A 19,775-nucleotide genomic window follows, 5' to 3' on the forward strand; every position below is an offset into this window, starting at 1 on the left:
GGGTCAGCTCTACTGAGAGCCGCTTTGCTTTCCTTTTGTTGCGTATCATAGAGCTCGCATTGCAGGCTTCCCAGGTATCTAGTTCACCCTTTGCTGTGGCCCTCGGTGACCTGCTACGGCTCAGGCTTTGGGTACGCGAATCCCCTCCGAACTGGCGCGCAACAATACAACCCTCACAAACCCCCTCAATATTAGCTGGGATTCCGAGCGGTTGACAAAAATGGCAGCTGTCGATATTTTTGCAAAGTTCGCGGTTGGATGAATCACCAGCGGCTGGTCCATGCGCCCGGCAAGGCAGCGACCGCCACATGTCTCTCCGGGCCGCACAGCCATAAGGTAACCACCGCCACATTCTGGACGCGGCTCACTCGGAAGGCCGATCGATTATCGGCTCATCACCATCACACACACACACACATACACACACACACACACTCTGTACATACGCTCACACTCGCACTCACACAACGCACAGCCGCGCAGGTTCAACGAGCCGAACTCTCATCAGCTCTCGTTGACGGCACATGTTGTAGATCTTCTTCCACTGCTGGTCTTGCCAACTTGGGGTCTGGATGATCAGCCGTAGTTGCTGCTACAATCAGGCGGCTGATTCTGTCTGAACATGCGGTTTACCCACGTATCCTGCCCCCAACTGCGCAAGTCGCCTTCTCTAGCGGGAGCAAGCAGGTCGTTGGCATGTATGGCTGTTTGCTTTGCTCTCTTCTGCACCTCCTCGCCGTTCCAGCTCTCCGGGCTATGGGGCTTGAAGACGTTTCAATGCCTCGGACGTTCAAATAAGCTCATTGTCTGAAACTGATCGCCATGGCTCTGAACTGCTTGACGGGCGGAATCGATGCAGGTTTCGTCTATGACACGCAGCGACAAATTGCCATAGGTCCTGCTGAAGACGACGGAAACCGGTCCCGGTTACTGGGGTTCGAGCATGCTACACCACGGGCCGAGCCCATGGCGTTATTAACATGCCTGTCCAGCCTTGCCGTGCCATGCCATCTGCCGTATTTCTCTCAGCAGAATTGCTGTGATGAGATTGCAAACTGCCTCATCGCCTGCCCCCAATAACTTGAGTAGTGAGCCCAGGTTGGGTGACCGGATCAGAACGTCCAGAAATCCGAGGCACATGAGTTACCCACTGATCAAAGTGGATAAGACGGTGGTGCTAGGAATGGCCCTTGAACATGCCTCGGTTGCTTTATCAGTAGTGAGTCACGAAAGAGCCCGCCGAGTGACTCTCACGGACCACAGGCTCTCATCTCAGTAACGGGAGTTGCCGCTCAGTGCTCCCTTTTTCAAAACCCTCCATTTTATTGATAGCTGATGGATACCCGGGTCCTGCACCTGGATGATCCGGTAGTCCTTCTTAACTCTCACCAAGTAGCACTAGTTAGCGTCTTTCCCACGATGTTACAATGTGCCCGTGAAGCTCTAGCCGAATGCGGGTGTCCTCCGGCCGTGAACTAAAAAAAGAAAAATATCAAAAGTTCATATTGAGTTGACCTTCTTGACCACATCCATGGCTAACCTCTCGACGTGGCTGAGCTGCGAGCTCGGGTTGATGACATTCCGATGTTGGGAATGGAGCAGCTTGGCAAATTGATCAGAGGCACCATCTATAGAGTGGCCAAGTCTGGGAAGTAGGGCTGTGTCTTGGGGCGGCCTTGAGTGTTTTGCGCATTTGACGCAGTCACAGCCTCCGGGGTCCTCTCCCAGACCCGAAAGCGAGCAGTATGTGATGGCACGAGGGCAATATGGAGTTTCTGCAGGTCTACATGACTAACTCAGTGCTGGCCTGTCTGCTTGCTTGGTCACAGTGTCGCCGGGACACTGCGTGGCCCAAGGCTCCGGACACGGCGGAAAGAGCCACGCCATGTACCGAATCCCGAGATGCACTCTTGCTCCTGAACGTTATAAGGCTTCTCGATATCAGCCACGTGGGCATGGAAGGAGGATTATGTTCGGCTCCTGCTCATTTCACAAGACCCTGGAGCCAGCAAGTACCGCCTGGGAGGGGAGCTGCGTGATGGATTCAACAGCATGCACCAGGGTCTCGATATGAGCCGGCTTGGGAACGACAGGCTTCTCTTCCTTCGACGCAGGTAACGGCTTGATTTGCCGAGTTTCTTTCACGGGAGGGATTCGTTGTTGCAGATCCAAAGGGGCCTGGACGTGTGGTGGAAACCATGTCCTATAGTTACCCAGGTAGGTGCTAGGGACTGTTTAGTGATGGCAGAGAGCGTCATGGGGATGGGACTTTCAACATGCCATGCGATGCCGGCCGGCCCAACCACACCAGACCCAGAAAGGCAAAGTTGAACGAGGAGCCCACCGTCAGTCTGCATAGGTATCCGGGAAGAGCTTCATGTGCGCACCGCTGTCTCCCTGAGTCCAACTGTCCGAGGCAGCTGGGTTTCGTTTTTTAGTGCAGAGCAATCGCTTGGCCCCCAACTCTCCAGTCTGCCAAGCCAGGGGACTACACATCCACGGCAAGGTCGCTTCCATGTCAGTCAGTTTATTAACCAGCAGGCCGGCCGGGCAGTGGGTAGCGCTTGTGTGCTTACGGCCCATGCAAGGGCCTTTCCCTATGCGTCGTGTGCGATGGGTGGACAATGGCGCTGTGGGCCAACTCTCCTGCGCGGTACTTTCATCCTAGCGTCTTTTGTGGGACTCTAGTCTCTGGGTCTTTGCTGGAACCGGTGGAGCTCGGTCCTCTCCACTGCCAATATAGTCCGTCCCACAATACAGACTTTGTGAGACTGTCCGAATCAGGTCCAATGGCCTGCCCGCGAGTTCCAAGGTTGTTGTTGTCGTTGTCTATGTGCGAAGTAGTTGACTGCTGATTGCTTAGCGCAGTCCTGTGTTGTCTCTGTCATCCCGCAGACAGACAGGCAGACCGTGATGCATACCATGGGAGTACTTTCAGCGCAACCCCAGACTGCGATCGTCCGCATCGCCACAGCGTGCTTTCCTGACTCCAGGGACCGGAGGATCTCCCTCGACCGTCGCGGATATGATCTGATCTGATCTGATATGATAATTACTCTGGATGCTGCCACCCAGTCTACGTAATCTCCCAGTAACCACTTGCGGTGTTGGTGTTACCACCCGCTCCGCATACCTGCCCGCATGAACCAGTCAGTCTGGCACTTCGCCGAATCCTTCCCACGCGCAATCTCAGCTTCGTTATGACAGACGCTCAGTCCCCTAGCGAGGACGACGGCCCGCCGTTTCCTCGTCAAATCGGATCGTGCAGCGGGACGAGACTTGTAAGTTGGTGATGTTGTATGTATGTACTTAGTTAATGATCTACACGCAGGCCGGTGAGTCTGCACGGTGCATGTCTGTGTGTAGTTGGAAGCCTTTCGCATTTCATGGCCAGGTGCATGACCTCATAGTGAAATGCCATCTCAGACTTGACCTGTCGGACGGCGTTGCGGATTGGTGTTTGACATTGTTGTTGCCCATAGCTCGCCATCCTTGCCCTAAAACAGTCGTCTGGGCCGTGGCTGAGCTAAATAAAATAAAAACGTGCCAGACCGTTACCAACGACCAGGGGGGACCCCGATCTGCTCTCCAGAACCGGAATTCTGCCTCGTAGGAACACAAATCGTTGTGCATCGCCGACGTTCAGATCTCATCCAAGCCTGTGGCACTCTGTCAATGCAGACCTGCATTAGAATGAGGAATCACTACCGGTATTGGCCATTGCAGTGGTTGTGATACCTCTGGGGCTCCCGTTTCGGTAGTAACGGGTAGTTAGTCACTCCCTGACAGTCGCACGCGTAGAATTTATTCCCGGTGCTTTATCCACACCAAGCCCGCAAGGCTCCAGGGATGCAGCCTGCCATCTGATCTAGTCTTGGGGTCCAGCCAACTCGCTTTATCATAGCTTCAGTCTGCTAACTTACTGTTTTCTCTGTTGCGAGTATTGGGGATGGGCGGCAAGTCTGGAACGGATCTGATTTCGTCTTAACCCGATGGTGGACGAGACTCGTTCTGCATAGCGCACCAGCATCCTCAATCTCTATCCGCAATCCCGTCCGCACCCCTGAAAGTAGTCAATGCCTCTGCCTGGTCTGCGGCTCATCTTCCCCGTACGTTGATTCCCAAGCTCGAGATCTGACTTTGAAGATGTTCAGCCCACGACTGATACGAGTCGAGGGACCGTGATGGCTCTTCAACCCGCGGAGGCTGTCTCGTATACTGAAGCCACATGCGCATTCTGACCTTTCGTCTCGGCCCGAAGTTGGCATCGTGACATCTATCGAGGTGGGTAGAGCAAGGCCCTGCGAGCCCTGGGCGCTGCTGTTACCAAAAACATCCTGCCTCTAAGCCAGAGCATGGCCTCTCAGTGGCAGATGGGAATAGGTTCCTGGCCAAGGCTAGCCTAACAAAATGGCCCCTGTCCTCCAGCCTTATTAGTCACCAACCGAGAGCAGGTCGCCCGACCCGCCGGCGTTGAACCCACAGGCCGTCTCTGTGTGGACCCGCGCGTACCAAGAACCTGTTCGCTCGCTTGAGTGGAAGTACCTCGCATGCAACTCCCAAGTACTCATGGGGTCCTTTGCGAAGGGGGGGGGGGGGAGGCTTTCGGTGGTCCCACATAACTACTACCCCCCCAATTCCTCTTGATCCCTTCACTCATATGCCGCTCGACGCAATTTGATCAACAGGCAGAAGCCCTGCTCCCCTATGAGCTAGACCCTGTGTATATAGAACAAGTGCCAGAGTCTGCCTCGATTGCAGCGCGCTTAAAGCCAGTCACTACGCTCCCCCTGCCGTGTTGACCAGCCAGCCAGTACACTTATATGGAGTATGCTATCCCAGAATCGTGCCCACCCTAGTTTACCCTCTTACACCCAGTGTACCCCTAAGTGCTGCTCCGTTACATATATCAAATCGATTTCGCGACCCTAGCCTTACCCGAGAGACTGGCAATCCATTCCTGGCATATTCATGAGAGTTCATGACAGCAAGAAGAAAGGTTCATTTATAAAGCTGCTACTTCTGCTCTTCGCTGTGTCCCGGGGGCGCATCCTTCCACATCACACATATATCATATCATCTGCCCGCTACGACAGTAGTCCTCAAAGACTGCACCAACCTCGTGATGGATCTGTCACCTCCGCCTTTGAGCAGATCCCCTGTGTCCTCGCCAAACACCGACTACCCCTCGCCAGACCTCGTGGACTCACACTATAAGCTTACTTCTTTGTACGACCAGAACTGCGGCATGGATCCCAACCTCGACTCAGAGTCTCTGCCCCCTCTGGATGCAACAACTTCCGCTGAGTGGAATAATCCTGCACTGTTGCACACTTCGACATCTGCAGACATCCCAAACATCCTGTCGGGGGATTACAACACATTTGCCAACTACGATCCTGCTCTCTCGGCACCGTACACAACTCACGATATTTATTCGTCAATACACGCACACGCGCCAGCAGTGTCACTCGACTCACAATCACTATCCAGAACACTTTCGCATTCATCAGACCTGTCCTCCCGCCCAAGTTACACCACATACAGTCATTGCGACTCCCCTCAACCACACGTCAAGATGGAGGGCGCCAGCGAGTATCCTGATCCGTCTGATGTTCCTCGATACCCGTCGCCGCACCTAGGCACAGCTCTACCGGTTGAGGTGGGTGGCTATAGCAGTGCGGCAAGTAGTTCTGGCTATCTGTCGGATGCACCATCCAGTTCTTGGCCGAAATCTGAATACGGGCCTTTGGAGCCGGACGCATTTGGGACCGGCTCAAACATGGCAGCACCGTCACTCATCCAGGGCAGACAGCCTTACAAGATCCGGGGACCTCATCATCAGAGGACCAAGCAGCCACGGAGGCTCACCACAAAGGAAGAAGCAAACTATCAGTGCGAAGTAAAGGGTTGTGGGAAGCTCTTCAGCAGGAGCTACAACTACAAGGCGCATTTGGAAACCCACGATGAGAACAGAGAGTATCCATTTCCATGCGCGGTATCCGGATGCTCTAAGAAGTTCGTACGCAAGACGGACCTTCAAAGACATCACCAGAGCGTACATATGAAGGAGAAAAACCATAGGTGCGATTTCTGCAGCCGTCTGTTCGCAAGAAAGGACACATTAAGAAGGTAAGTGCATACGCGAGAGCCACCACTCGCCTTATGAATCACTGCTAACAGGACTTCAGGCACATGGAAGACGGATGTTCCAAGCGTTTTGACATTGGCACCCTTGATTTACGTTCAGAAGGCTACGACACATCGGCATACTCGCGGCCTTCTCCCAATCTTCTCGCACCGCCGACTCAACTACCTCCCATGGCAAGCCCTCGCCCACGAAGTTCAAATCCAAACCTCCTCGAGCCAGTTTCGGCTTTAATGCGTAGAGATTATTAATGTCTCGCCTGTATCAACGAACGCCGTAGAGGCGACAGTCACGTCCATTTCCTACAGTACACACATAATGATTGAAAGGTTTCAGTGGGATGATGCTGAAGAAAAAAGACGTCACATAGAGATAGCCTCCAAAGGAGGATGGGATTTTTTCTCCTTCTGGTGGATATCATGTAACACTACGAACAACGGCGCATTTGTCACGGCACAATGTATTTTGGATGGCAGGGACGCCGGCGCATGGTAGCTCTAAGAGTGGGCAGAAATGACTATACGTACAATACAATTCCTTGAAAAAATCGCAGTCTTCAATGTTGAACTCAGCCCTATGCGGCACAGAATGCGGACTCGCATTTTAAGCTTACTTGACCACCGCCCAGCGGGCCTACCACTGGAGGCGGCCGCCGATGCCCCGTCGAACGGCCCATCGCCGGCGGCGGGTGTGGCGTGCGTCACGATGCAACACATAGGCACGGGGTTCCCGCCAGTCGGAAACGTCAACACCAGGAGATCAGCGCCCTGCTGTTCGAAACTTGCCTCGATCAGTGACCCGTTCCCGAATGTCAGATCGGGAATGACAAGAAAGGGGTACTTGATTATTCCTCATTGGCTCCTCCGGCAAGAGTAATTCTGCAGTGGCTGCCTTACACTGGCAGTCTCGACAGTCTACAGACCCAGAAAAGCATGGCCTCTGGTTCGTGGCCAGTCTACGGATCACCACGGGGCTATGTACGTGCGTGCGGACCGGACTCGCTGGGTATGACTGAGGAAAGCACAAACCATTGTCCCGAACTCCGTCGCTCAGTGACTGATTCCGCCGCCCTGCTCAGCCCGCCCATCGTCCATCTGCCTCCAGTCTCTCCTGCAACACGCCAACATAGAGAGATGACCGGCGATCTGTTAGCAACGGGAAATGCTATGGCCCAAACCAATTCCATTCGAGATTAAACTTTCCAAGGGGCGCCTACCGCCTGAACTAGGCAATCAATGTGGGTGGGCGGGATTGTCGCGTCAGGTGCCAAGGCGATGCTGGCCACAGGGTAAGTAGGGTCGCTGGAAGAAAATCATGCCATTCGCGACCTCGGGAGAGGGGCATGAGCAAATGACTGAGAGGAGGGCGGACCGGCGTCCAATCAGGGGTGACCCAGCGTGACGGTTCTGCCATACATTGGGCGACGAGCTCAGCAGCAGCGCGCGAAACCCACTCTGCACAGGAGTTGCATGGCAGCAACCCATCAAGTTGTCAGGTCAGGGTGGAGGGCAAGGTACTTGGGGCAGTACTTTGGGATCCGTTTTTAGAGAGGTCTCCTCCTGCATCCCTGCGTCGAAAAGTGCAATGCAGGACCCGCCTGGGACGAGGCCAGCCTACCCTAGCCCCCTGGTCATGTCTCCATGGTAGGACCCCAACTTGCCAAGACCGGTCTCAGGGGTGCTGCCCAACGGCACCGCTCACGATTGGCCCGTTTCCGACTGGTATACACGCGGAGCCAACCCGTTGCACGTCGTTCACAGATAGTAGAGTTAGCGTACACCCAACACAGCCAAGTCAATCCAAGGCTGCCCGTCCCCTCCCCGCTCGTACACACTACATAGTATGTAGCCCACTCGTCCGTCACTCGTACACTCATACGTACTGCGGCTTATCGGTTGCATTCGAGGGCTGAGTATCTGCAAGGTATTTGTTTTGTGTAACAGTATAGTGTTGCTTTCAACCCGTCATGTAATACGAGCCTTATGACTTGCCGCGTCAATAGCTGGCTTGAGTAACCTGAGATTCTTCTTCAAGCGCGGACCGAAACCTTCGCAGAGAGTCCAGTCAAGTGACGGCCGGCAATGATAAGATCGCAAACTCGTCCCCTGCTCCCCATTGATCAACAAGACAGGGGGTCCCCTAAGACTGGATTCGAGGCAATCCAATTCCGGAGGTTCGCGAACCAACGGCATCGTGAAAATGTTTCATCTTGTCTCCGTGTGATGGCAAGGTGGCATGTCACGTCGCCTCTCGTCCGCACCAGAGCCTCATTGATGAGACAAGAGGCTACGTAGCTCAGACCAAAAGCCACAGCCGGTGACCTATTGTAGTGTAACGGCCAGCGCCAATCACAGCTAGCAAAACGGCCCTTGGCTTGTTGATCAGCCTCATCTTGCTAGATACGTATGCATACACAGATCCTCACCAGCCCGATAAGGTGCTTCTGCCAGCGACCAGCAATGTTGCGGCGGCCGTGACAGATTCCGATGAAACGCAGGCCAATGGGTATAGCTCTCTCCCGGGTGTGTGTCGAATGAGACATGCCATCAGTACTACTTATCTCCCCAAGTCAGCTTCCGCGGCAAATCGCGCGCCAGATTATAATCATCAGAACTATTCATGTAGAAACGCCAACTGCATAAACACTCCGCGCTTCACGGCCACGAGGCGAAGACGGGGGCCGTAAACACACTCCCCCGAGTTGAAGCTTGATCATGTCCAACACACAGGGTGCTGACAGGTCCATGGAGGCCAAGTCAAGCGGTTCATCCCACGTTTTCTTGTGTCCATGGGACAGGGTACTTACGAAAGAAGGTGCTGACGTGCGTTCAGCCTTATGTCGCCCTTCCGCTGCTTCAACACGGCGCCGTGCAGTTGGGCTGCCCCCAGATCCCGCCCTTTCAAGCCTGGACGACAAGGCGACAGCGGGCGAGGCGGCCACTTCAAGACCCTGATGGCAGTATCCCCGGTTGAGGGCTGCGGCGGCCGCGCGCTTCTTCGAATTGCGGGTCCTCGCTATCAATAATGTGATGAAATGGGATGAGGGCGGCCCGCCATTTCAATCGCGGAAGGGCGGTCAACTTATGATTTTCCCAAAACCCCGTTCTTTAAGCACCAGATCGGGGTTGCGATTGGTCCCCTCGCCTCTTGCAGAAGGCTTCAATCCAATCGGAATGCGTTAAATCTCAGCATCAGCGCGCAGCCACCCCTGTTCAGGCCCTGAGACCGTCTGTCTGCCTTTGAATCTGTCGGTTTAGCGGTGACCCTAGCTCACCCAGTGCTGTGCGTTTCGGGTCACCCTCGATCCAAAACCACCCCGAACACCGTTGATAGTCCCTCACCCATGGGACTGCCGATGATATTTGTTGTTCTTGTCCAGCCCTTTGACCCGAAAACCCAATTTTAGAGGAAGCCTGTTCAGACTTGAGCGCCTACGTGCCTTTTTGGATTGGGTGGTGACCGAGGATGGTGACCGGTGAGTGAGGGCTCTCGCGCGTTATGAGAGATCCTGGTCCTCCCTTTCCATCTGTGACGAGTCCTAGACGTACTTCAAGAATCCAGTGCAGAGAAACACGAGCCGCGAGGTGCCAAAGGGTCCAGTCACTGTGTTACGTCGTGCTCAAATTCTATTCGCTGCATCGTATAGACGGCATGAACCTGGCTAAGTTCGGAACTGCCTGACCAAGTCACTTTAACTTGTTTGGGTACACGCTCCGCCTCCTCTCTCTCTAGACCCACGAAGTCGATGCGCAAGACATGACTTGACAATACAATACGAATCTAGAGCCACAGGACGCTGACCTAATACACCTACCTAATGATAGCGCGTCTAATTGTGATGGTAGCTAGAATAGCAGCAACGTCTTGCGCGAGGCTCTCCTAAGGTCAATCCAAGGATGTGACCGCGCAACGCAGACAACCTGGGATCCTTGTCTGGTTGAATAACCATCAATGGGTTAACAACCAACCAAAACGGCTGAGAACCCTCGGCTCGTGTGTCGAGTTCGTGATGAGGAGAGCGACCACCATCAGTCTGATCGCAAGTAGGACAATGTTCAAACCCAGTCACATCGTCTTGCACCACTTCATGTCTGTAGTCTCGGCGGAGCGGTTTGCTGTAGACTCCTAAGTCCGGTACCAGCTTGCCACGGATATAATCTACACCCGAAGCGAAGCCATGCCGGCACCAGAAAGCATGCAATGCCACCTACATACAGCTGGCTCAACTGGCGTCTTGTCCGGCTCAGCCAGCGGATTCAAGGGCGCTCCAGAAAGACGTCATGCAGCTTGTGATGAGACAGCCAGGCCCGGAATCAAAATGGCACTTTCCCGTTGCAGGACTTAGATGTAGACGCGGAGTTTGGGGGGTTTTCCGGGTGATTTCCAGAGTGCCGTTCCACAGAGTGCCGGGGCGGACATGGATGACAGCCCACGCGGTCCCAGTTCCGGACTTGCAACAGCTTTGAAGGATTCGATATGATTTCATGTTGAAGCAATGCAGTCATCTGCTGCCATTCAAGCACGAATTAGATCCAACGGTGCTGCAGCACTCGCACTCGGGATTGGGCGGGGATCCATTCATGGCCAAGCTCGTCACAATGCGGCCGTCCAATCATTACCCTTGTCTCCCGCCGACTGTGAATCCTTCTTCCATAGTACACCGTATTCCGCCCAGCTCTCCCGTGATCACACCCAGACCTGCGGGTCGATCTCCAACTCGCCCATGCTGAATCTCTGCTACGACGAAGACATGCAGCTGGACAGCAGCGTTCTGCAAACGGCATGGCCTGTTGCGTGCTAATGAGCAACCCCTGGTGCCGTTTTCCAGGCAGCAGTATTTCCCGCCCTGCTCCGGAATACGCTGACTTGCAATTGTCCCGTCGAGCTCAAGAATGATGATGCAACGTCCTTTGTGCAGGGTCGCAGCCGCTTGAATCGTTATCATGTAGCTGCACTGAGCCCCAGATGGCGTATGTGTAGGTTGTATAGTGTGTTACCTGCCTGGTCGGTGGTTCAAGGTGCAGATCGTGGTGCGGCTGCACTTTCTCTGCTTACTAGACCTTCTAGAACAAATCCACCCAGCGAGGTGGTCATTTCGAATCTGCGGGCAATGCACATTTGCCGATTGGCTCACGCTCATGTAAGCTTGTGGCGTGTCTCCCTGTGCTGGAGCACCATTTCTTCAAAGAAATGGCATATTCCGTAGGGCTGATGTTGTGTGATGCAACGTAGGGGCCCGCCGGGCGGCCAGGCGCCGCCTTTTGGGATGCTTATCACTGGTATGTTTATGTACACGGCAAGTGCGCCTCCCGATGCAGGTAGAAGGCATTGGGTGTACCTCTGGGGAGGAATCACAGCCAGAGTCAGACAGGTCGAGACACTGCTAAGCCCGCGCCGCTAGATTGCTTGCGTTCCTCGTGAAGGCGAAAGTACAGACTCACATCTTGCTTTCGCCCAATGGTTGTGACAAGTGCATCATCCTGGCTACTGAACTGTTGAATTACCGCTGAGCTTGTGCCACCACGAAGGATTGATTAGTATCCAAGCGTCAAGAAGTATCGTGCGGGCATCTTGCAAGTAGCGTCGCCAAGCAGACATTCCAGGCTATGTACAGCTCCCTCGGCGATCATGTACACGAGATAGGTGTGATTCTATAACGCATCCTCCTTCGTGTGGTTAGAGCCATGTTTTCCTGGGGTGGCTCAAGTACTTGGTAAAAGGCACTGTCGAAGGGGCATTGTCGTCCCTGCCCAGAAAACAAATGTTCAAGAGTGGATCACCCGATGCCAACTCGCCCTCGTGAGGAAGGATATATCCAACTTGAGAAGAGCGCCGATTCCGTTCGTAGAATATTGAAGTAGCCAGCAGGCGCCACGATTCTTGCTATGCAATGAGGCCCATGTTCCACTAAGCGGGACCAAACAGGGTGCCATCACCAGTTGTTATCAACAGAGGCGCAGCAATGGCATAGCCACCCATAGGCTTCGAATTGGGTGGCATTGACGAATATACTGATATTAGTGTGCTTTCTGGCAGATCGTGGTTCAGAGGCTGGGAATGTAACCCTCTGAACTCTGCGAAGAAATATCACGATGCTCACCAGCCGATGCAGTGCCCACCCTTGGTGGACCGTGATTTCAGCTCAGATAAGCAGGCTATGCTACAGCGCTTCTCGGGCTGACCCAACTTCCGGTATCGTAGGTGCATATTTTCCTTAAACAATGACAACGCCCAGGAATGGGAAAGGGGGATGACTGCAGTCTAGCCAAGGCTAGACTTAATAGCCAATGATCATGGTCATTGTTGGAACACTGGTTGGCTTTGCCCAAGGAACTGGTATCTAGGTGAATGAGTCATTGGTCCGGAGGCAGTGACAAGAAGGCACTGGATGTATTTTGGTATGTATGACTAGAGAATAGATACGGCCGAAAGAATACGAATTATCTCATAGTCGAACGATTCGTGATTATATGAGACGGATTCAGGGGGTTTGGCTCTCAACGATGTCTGTACAGGGTCTGCTGCAGGAAACAATCAAGACAGCCTGGATTGTTCAGTCGCCGCTTACATCCAGTCGCCGATCATGTTTGAACGCCAAATGAAAGCCGGGGTGCGTTCCTGAGTTCCGTAATGCTAACATCCTCTTGAGGTGATACAACACATGGAGCCTGCCCTACAATCATGTATTGCTGCGTTAGCGGTATTGTGAAGGAGCTGTTCCAGACGGAAAAGGCAATCTACGCGCCTCCCCCGAGTGTCCTACGCTGAAGTAAACCTCCCAATGTCGAAATTTTGGCGTTGAGCCCATCTCTCGGAAGCTTCCTGCCATTTCAAGTCCGTATCTGTCATTGCCGTTGCTGTCCAATATACCAGAACATAGCGTAGTGAACTGAGACAATAATCATCGTGTGGATGAACTGATGAAAGTATTATCGGGTTCAAGTGCTTAGACTGGTCACTCTCGTGCCATTCCCAACACTCCCGGGGCGAGGAGCTTGATGAATTTGGCTTCCACACAATGAAGTGTGACAAGACCCGCGACAAGCAAGTCAAGGTGTTGGCTCCGATGGCAGTTATGATAGGTCCATCTTTGCTAAGAAGAGACGCCGTCGGTCGATCCCCAGACACAGTGAAATTCGTCGTTGATCCTCCGAGAACGCCGCATGATTGCTCCTAGTGTCTATGATGGCTGCTCGCAAGGCACTGTACAACAAGGCAATGGATAATCTCTCGAACAGGCAATTGACGTTGATCATCTTCAGAGCCGCCTCAAATTAGTCAAATATTGGCCAGTCAAAATGCTAACACTGAGCTATCATTTGTTGTCATCTCCAATTCATCGGCCGTAACAGCTATGAGATACAGTTGGAACACGCCAGCGTTCAATGGATTATCAGATTCGAACTGGAAAATTCGACGGCTCATTTTACTCATCGTTAGCATCTGTTTCGTCGGCCAGTTGATAGGTTCTTGCTTTATAGTAAGAGCACTCAAATGGCCAGTCACGATTTCCTCCAGCATCGCGGCATATAGTGACTGGGATTCCAGGAATATTCATAGAGTACATAAACATGTGTGAGCGTACAAATAGCTATACTTGAATGCCTTTGATCATCTACTACCGTCGGTAGAGATGCATGGGTAATAGGCAGTCCACATAGCTACCACCCAGATTGGGACAGGCATCTGAGCAGCATCAAGCGGGATAGGCACCCGAGTTTTTTTGCGTCAGACAAGACAAGCACTGGTACCTTGTTCCTCGTCAATCTCATCCCTCAAGACCTAAGGAAACAAGGCATGAGGAAGATATCAACTAGAACGTTACTTCTTTCCTCCCCTAGTAGTCAAAACATGCTCGGTTAGGGTGCAAGTTGGCTATCACGTGGCTGGTATGCCGTGGGTGAGGAAGCTACCCAAATAACTCCTCGAAACAAAAGTTGTCCTATATCCATGCCGTATCTACGTCTGTGGGCGCACTTAAGCAGTCACTGAATTGATTATTGGACGGCGTCCCTCCCCTGGGTCCCTTATCACTTGGCCATCCTGCTCCGTGGATTCGTTTCCGTTCTCCAGGCTGGCTAACTATAGCGTATGGACAGTCTCAATGCCGAGCGCCGTTCCTAACAATTATCTCAATTCTGTTCCTCATGAGTCAGTCTCGATAACCTCGCAAGTTTAATGACGGCGTTTCCTCACCTTTTCGGTTCCTCATGGCACCTCTGCTCTGTGCAAGCCCAGACCTTCCGACAGCAGCGAGGCCAAGGCTTCTGCGAACGTGCGGGTCAGGGGCCTTGAATATCCGGTTAAGGCCCCTGTCTTGATCTCGGAAAGGGAGCCAACAGAAAGGACATCTGGAAGTCTCGCAGGACCACTCACTTCTGTGATGGTGCCAGACCAGGACCAACGCCTTTGTTATCGCTCGCAAGCCTAATAATTACTCATGCGCAATCATGGGAACGCAGGGTACTTCTACTGGAATTGTGATTCGCTATTCATGAATATCACAAGGTCGTACAGCGCAGTCAGAGGTACTGATGCGATACCGAGATGAAACCATACTCCGACTCCCTTAAAACGCTCGTATCCATGCTCTTCCTTTCCAGCTTCACCGGCTACTTGTTTGCTGCCCTCTCAGCCAAAGTCATCCATTGCCACCTTGGGCAGCGTGGCGTCGCCATCTAGACCCTCTTGGCCCGGCCCGCGGGCAACCTTTCCGTGTGCATACAACCGCCTTTTCGGCGCGCTCCAGCCGAGCATGGCCTTCCCCAGATCCCACAATGGTATCGAGGACATTGCATGGAATGCCTGGTTCGGCAACCTGGAGCCGGCCAACGAGCTGCTCGGCTTTATGCGTGGATCGTGGGGCCTCGGCACCACAAATTGGGCGGCTCGTTGCCACCGTTAGGATCACCTAGGGCGGCCTCATGTGGTTCTACTACTTTTATCTCGTGATTGCGCTTTGCGTCGTTGGGCTTGTGTTGATGTTGACTTCATGCCATTATGGGGCATCCTACCGAGAAACTCACGCTGGTACCACTGCGGGCGTACGGACATACGTAGGCCCATAGTCCTCCCTCAGGGGCTGGATCGTCACTTTTAAGCTCGTAGCGAGGAAGCCTGATTCATTCCAGGCCGGGCCTTTGGATGGTGCTCACAGTCGGTCGTGTTACCATTGAATTCATTCCTGGCGGATTTAGTGAGAAGCTGGCAACACAGACCTAACCTGCTCTCGCACAATGATTGTATTGCTGCTGCTGTACTGGCTAACTCTTGGCTTTGTTCGCCTCGGCTTGTCTTTGTAGCACCTGCGGGGGTTTTCCTTGTCCGTTTCTTCCCTGCTGCCTCATCGACGTAGTGGCCAAGCTTCCCAAGCGACCACCATGTTCCCGCGACTGAGATAGCGGTTGCGTTCGGTGGGGGAGAGCAGCCATGTACGCTCATCAACTACATCGAGACATAAGTTGCTGAAGCGGAGAATTGAAAAGACAGGATGACATGTCGTGGGCTCGTCTAGTCATGCAGCTTAGTCAAGAGCTCATCGGCCAGCCGTTTCACGTAGAACTCCTTCATGTCGTGAGGAACTTTTCCAAAAGCGTTGACTATCCGTGCTACGTCTTGGCGCCCCTTCTCGTAGGCAGCGAGATCACGATTTCCGTAAACGTCGCGGCCAGAGGAGTAACCGCCTTCCAAGTTGCGGAAGAAAACATTCACAGCTACACCAAGGTTGCTTTGTGGTGCTGCTGTGTGCAGCCAAAGGGGCGGCAGGAATAGAACATCTCCGGGATTCAGCACTGCTTCATGAGGATGTGTATTGGCCAGGGACGTGGTCTCAAGCTCGGCGAATACGTTGATGCTGGAGCTAGAGGCCCCGGGACCGAAAGACAGTTCGGTGACATCGGTTGGCGGGAAAAGAATCAGACGTTTTGAGCCGACTATCTGGCAGTAGATGTTGGCCATCACCTGGACATTTTCAGTGGATTGGTGCTTATTGACCTCGTAATGATAAACTTACATCGTAATGAAGCCACATGTTGACTGGCCCAGACATTCGCAAAACGGAGCTGTGGATATTTTCCGTAACAAATGACAATTCGGCAGGTAGTTGGAACTCTTCTGCGAGAGGGGGAAAGTCCTCACCCAGGTTTGCAGGTCTGTCGGCCGGCTGCTCCTCAGAGAGAGCCCGGAGGTACATCTTGCCCCCATTCTCGAGCTCCTGGACAAATGCTCCAAAGCCCTTGGTGACGTAGCTGAAATTTTTGGTGTTGAAATCCATCTTGGCCGTAGTGGCCTCATGAACGGTGACCTTGCGGTCGGCTCCAATCTGGTTGACAAGATGAGCGGGTGTCCACTTTTGAACGCAACACCCAAGGTTCGCTTGCTCGATGACAACTGGCTTGCCCGCTTTTAAGACCTCCGTGAAAGCCTTTGGAGAGTCAAGTCGAACCCTGGGGATAGTGACTAGCGATGGCTTCAAACCAAGACTGTCCAGCTTTCCATTCAGCTGGGAGACAGAGCTGTCCGCAAGCTCGACCGTCTCATGAAATATCCAAGTATTCCGATACTCGAGGGTCTCCGTAGATGCTTGGTGTGTGCGAGGGTATTTCAAGGTATAAGAACCTTTGTTCCAGTACGTCCCCATCGAGAAACAGGTTGCACCACCTGCAGTGATCAACACTCGTCCATCGGCAATTTGCGATGTAGACATTCCTATCAGCAACGGCCGAGGAATGGTGTCTGTTGCCGAATCTGACACGTAATCGGCTGTACCAGCCCCCAAAAGTCTGAGCTGTGGACCTGTTATGTCAAGCAGCAAAATCTCAAGTTCATGGGGAATGACTTTATCTTCGACAATTCCGCCAATAACGAACAGGTGGCCTTGCTGATCAAGAACCGCACTCGAACCGTATCTCCTCAGGAGACTGGGAATTCCAGTGTCTTGACCATTTTCATCGGAGTTGGTAATCGGGGTGAATGTGATGGTGGGCCCTGATGCATCCGAATGTTTGAGCTCCCAGGAGAACGATTGTGTGGCCATGGTGCCATCTTCGAGAAGACCACCGGCCAAGATACCCTGATAGATGACTGATGTAGAATCCTCACTGAGCGAACCGGTTGAGGTTGACCCGGTACAGACCAGAATTGCGCCAGAAGCGGGGGTATACTTCGGCTCTGATTTAATTTCACACTCGATCCATCCTTTCTCGGGGTCGTATATCAAGCAGCCGCCGAAGACGGAGGCAGAGCCTGTCTTGCCGCCTACAACGAGAGCCAGACCTGAACTGGCAAGCCTGGTGGCGGCATGTCGATACAATGGCGTCGGGAGGTCGTGAACCTGGGACCAAGACTTTCTGGCTTTATCGAAGAGCCAGCAGTCCTTCAGCGGGCTCGAAGGCGACCCTCGACCGCCGACGAGAAGATTTCCGTGGATGCCCAAGTCCACAATTGAGTGACACATCCTGCTTGGTGGCCCAGTGGAGGCCAGGTTCACACTTCTGACTGTTCGATCTGAACGGTATAGGTCAAGAGACTTGAGGCGGCTGGTATTCCCGAGCCCAAATGCGTCAGCAATGAATTGGTCTCCGGTACTATTTTCCAGTGCCATTGAGGCTCCAAAACGTCGGTGACATGGTTTACCACGGTCGCCGAATTGCGAAGCGACATGGAGGCTGGGTATATTCTCTAGTGACATAACATTGCCTCTTGGCGTTTCGGCGGCTGGTTGGCTTGTTCGTGCAGTCACAACACAGTAGTGACCACCGAAAATGGCGAATTCTTCCCATTCGTCAAATGGCTCGACCTCATTGAGCTTCTGCCGGTCTTGTGACGATAGGTACTTCTCAGAGGACCATGCGCTCCACAGAGTTTCAACGTGCGTATCCGGCCACCCGCGACAAATGAAACGTGTTTTCTGGGCCTCGAGATCCGGATACGATGCTACTGATTTGAGCGAAGTTTTCAGCTTGTCGAAGTGGCGCAACATTGTCTCGGCGAAAGGGTGGTCTGGGCCGTCTGGGAGAATCTGCTCCAATAGACAGAACTCAGCTGTGGGTTGTCGAATTAGAATCGAGGCACGCCGAAGGATACTTGGGTGTTCTCACCTTGTCCAAGAGAACTGGCCCACTGGATGACTGAGTCGGCGGCCTGGGTTTCCATGTAAGTGATGGAAACCTCTGCAACAAACATAAACTCGCAGTCATTGATGCTGACGACCTTTTCCATTGCCAGCCGAATGCGGTCGAGTTCGCGCAAGTCGCACCCAATCTGGACGTACTGGTCACTCTGCAGCATCAAGACGGGATCGTCCGGGTGCCGCAGGTTGGTCAGTATGGAGTTGAGCTCGGCCGTCTCGTTCACAACGTTTCGCTTCTTTGTCATAAGATCAGGGAAGTCGACGTCGACGAAGATGACGTCTTTACAGTCATCAGCATACCTGGTGAGGCATTGCCAGGGCAGCACGTCACTTGGGAATGGGGTTGTTAGCCATATGCTTATGGATCAGAACGGCAAGCGGAGAACGTACAAGCCAGCACCGAGGTTGATGACAACCTTTGTCTTAGCAGAGGGTCGTTTCAGAAAGTTTCGGACTGCAACATCAATGACATGCAGCCTGAGGTGATAGCCCCTGTTGATCAGAGGCGAGCGCCTTTGAAACTTCTTGACGAAGAAGCGGAAGAAGTGTGGCTCGTCTGGGTAGTATATGCGCTCAACACTCCGCTTAGAGACAATGCTGCTACTATTTGTCTAGGACACGGCTGTCAGCTGGAAAGGAGAGTGTGAGAGCAGGGCTCGGCGGAGACGTACCGACATGACCAAGTCATCCTGGGCGCGCTCCTTGACAGAGCGGCCCTTTGGGGGCTTCTTTTCTTTGGAAACCATGATCTTGGCTGTATAGCCCAGTGGCAGGTCCTATAGGTTCCAAAAGTGAGTTGCAGCGGTGCTATATACAAATTCGACGGTTTAGGAAAGTATATACCCCAGGAGGGAGATGGATTATATGCCGGTGCCGTGCAGGCGGTTTTACTGGCTGGGGTCGGCGGCGATATATGGCTTGGAATGGTTTCCCTGTGTCCTCGGAAGACGCAATACCAGGGCTGCTCTCAATCGCAGCGGCCAGTCTGCCAAATCCCGCCTGATGGTAGGGAGTGGGAGTATACGAAATCGGGTTGGCATTTTTCTTTGCGGCGGCTCGTTCTGCTCGTTCTGATTGGGCACCGCTGGCGCGCGCCCGTCCCCCAGGTCCCTCTGTGAATATGCAAGAAACGAGGTTTGCGAAAATTGGTACCTTGGACCCCACAGCGCGGCTAAGTTCGATAGCGCCCCAGGTGATGGGGGCGGGCCCCACCAGCCAGGCCTGCGGTGCTAACAGCGGGCACGCTGGCTTAACAATGGGGACCTGGCTGGGCGAGCCGAGGCAACACGCTGCACTGTAGCAGACGCGCACAGGGGATAAGAGAGGGCGGTGCGGTAGCTGAGGAGGCAGGCTACCTACATACGCCTTGCGGGGTGGCTTGGACGCAAACTCATCGATCGGGAGCATGCGGTTGGCGGTTTGCTGTGTGCTCTTCTGGCGCTCAGCCTGGCCAGGTATCATGGATCCCGTCGAGCAAAGCGACTGCGTTGTACCATG

At 53.4% G+C, this 19,775-nt stretch overlaps 2 protein-coding genes across 2 annotated transcripts; one reads left to right on the forward strand and one right to left on the reverse strand.

Moving 5' to 3' along the window:
- Positions 1-5,125: 5,125 nt before the first annotated feature.
- JN550_012531 (uncharacterized protein) lies at positions 5,126-6,399 on the forward strand (the record flags this gene model as incomplete). The annotated part of the gene is made up of 2 exons (XM_049311016.1): positions 5,126-6,132; positions 6,192-6,399. 2 exons carry the CDS (start codon positions 5,126-5,128, stop codon positions 6,397-6,399), a joined length of 1,215 nt encoding a protein of 404 aa, XP_049165493.1.
- Positions 6,400-15,658: 9,259 nt separating this feature from the next.
- JN550_012532 (uncharacterized protein) lies at positions 15,659-19,739 on the reverse strand (the record flags this gene model as incomplete). The annotated part of the gene is made up of 6 exons (XM_049311017.1): positions 15,659-16,108; positions 16,161-18,190; positions 18,247-18,608; positions 18,669-18,889; positions 18,950-19,054; positions 19,170-19,739. The coding sequence occupies 6 exons, from the start codon at positions 19,737-19,739 to the stop codon at positions 15,659-15,661; spliced, it is 3,738 nt and encodes a 1,245-aa protein (XP_049165494.1).
- Positions 19,740-19,775: the final 36 nt, after the last annotated feature.

Source organism: Neoarthrinium moseri (assembly GCF_022829205.1).
Source record: "Neoarthrinium moseri strain CBS 164.80 chromosome Unknown scaffold88_Wmoseri_CBS_16480, whole genome shotgun sequence".
Classification (NCBI taxonomy): domain Eukaryota; kingdom Fungi; phylum Ascomycota; class Sordariomycetes; order Amphisphaeriales; family Apiosporaceae; genus Neoarthrinium; species Neoarthrinium moseri.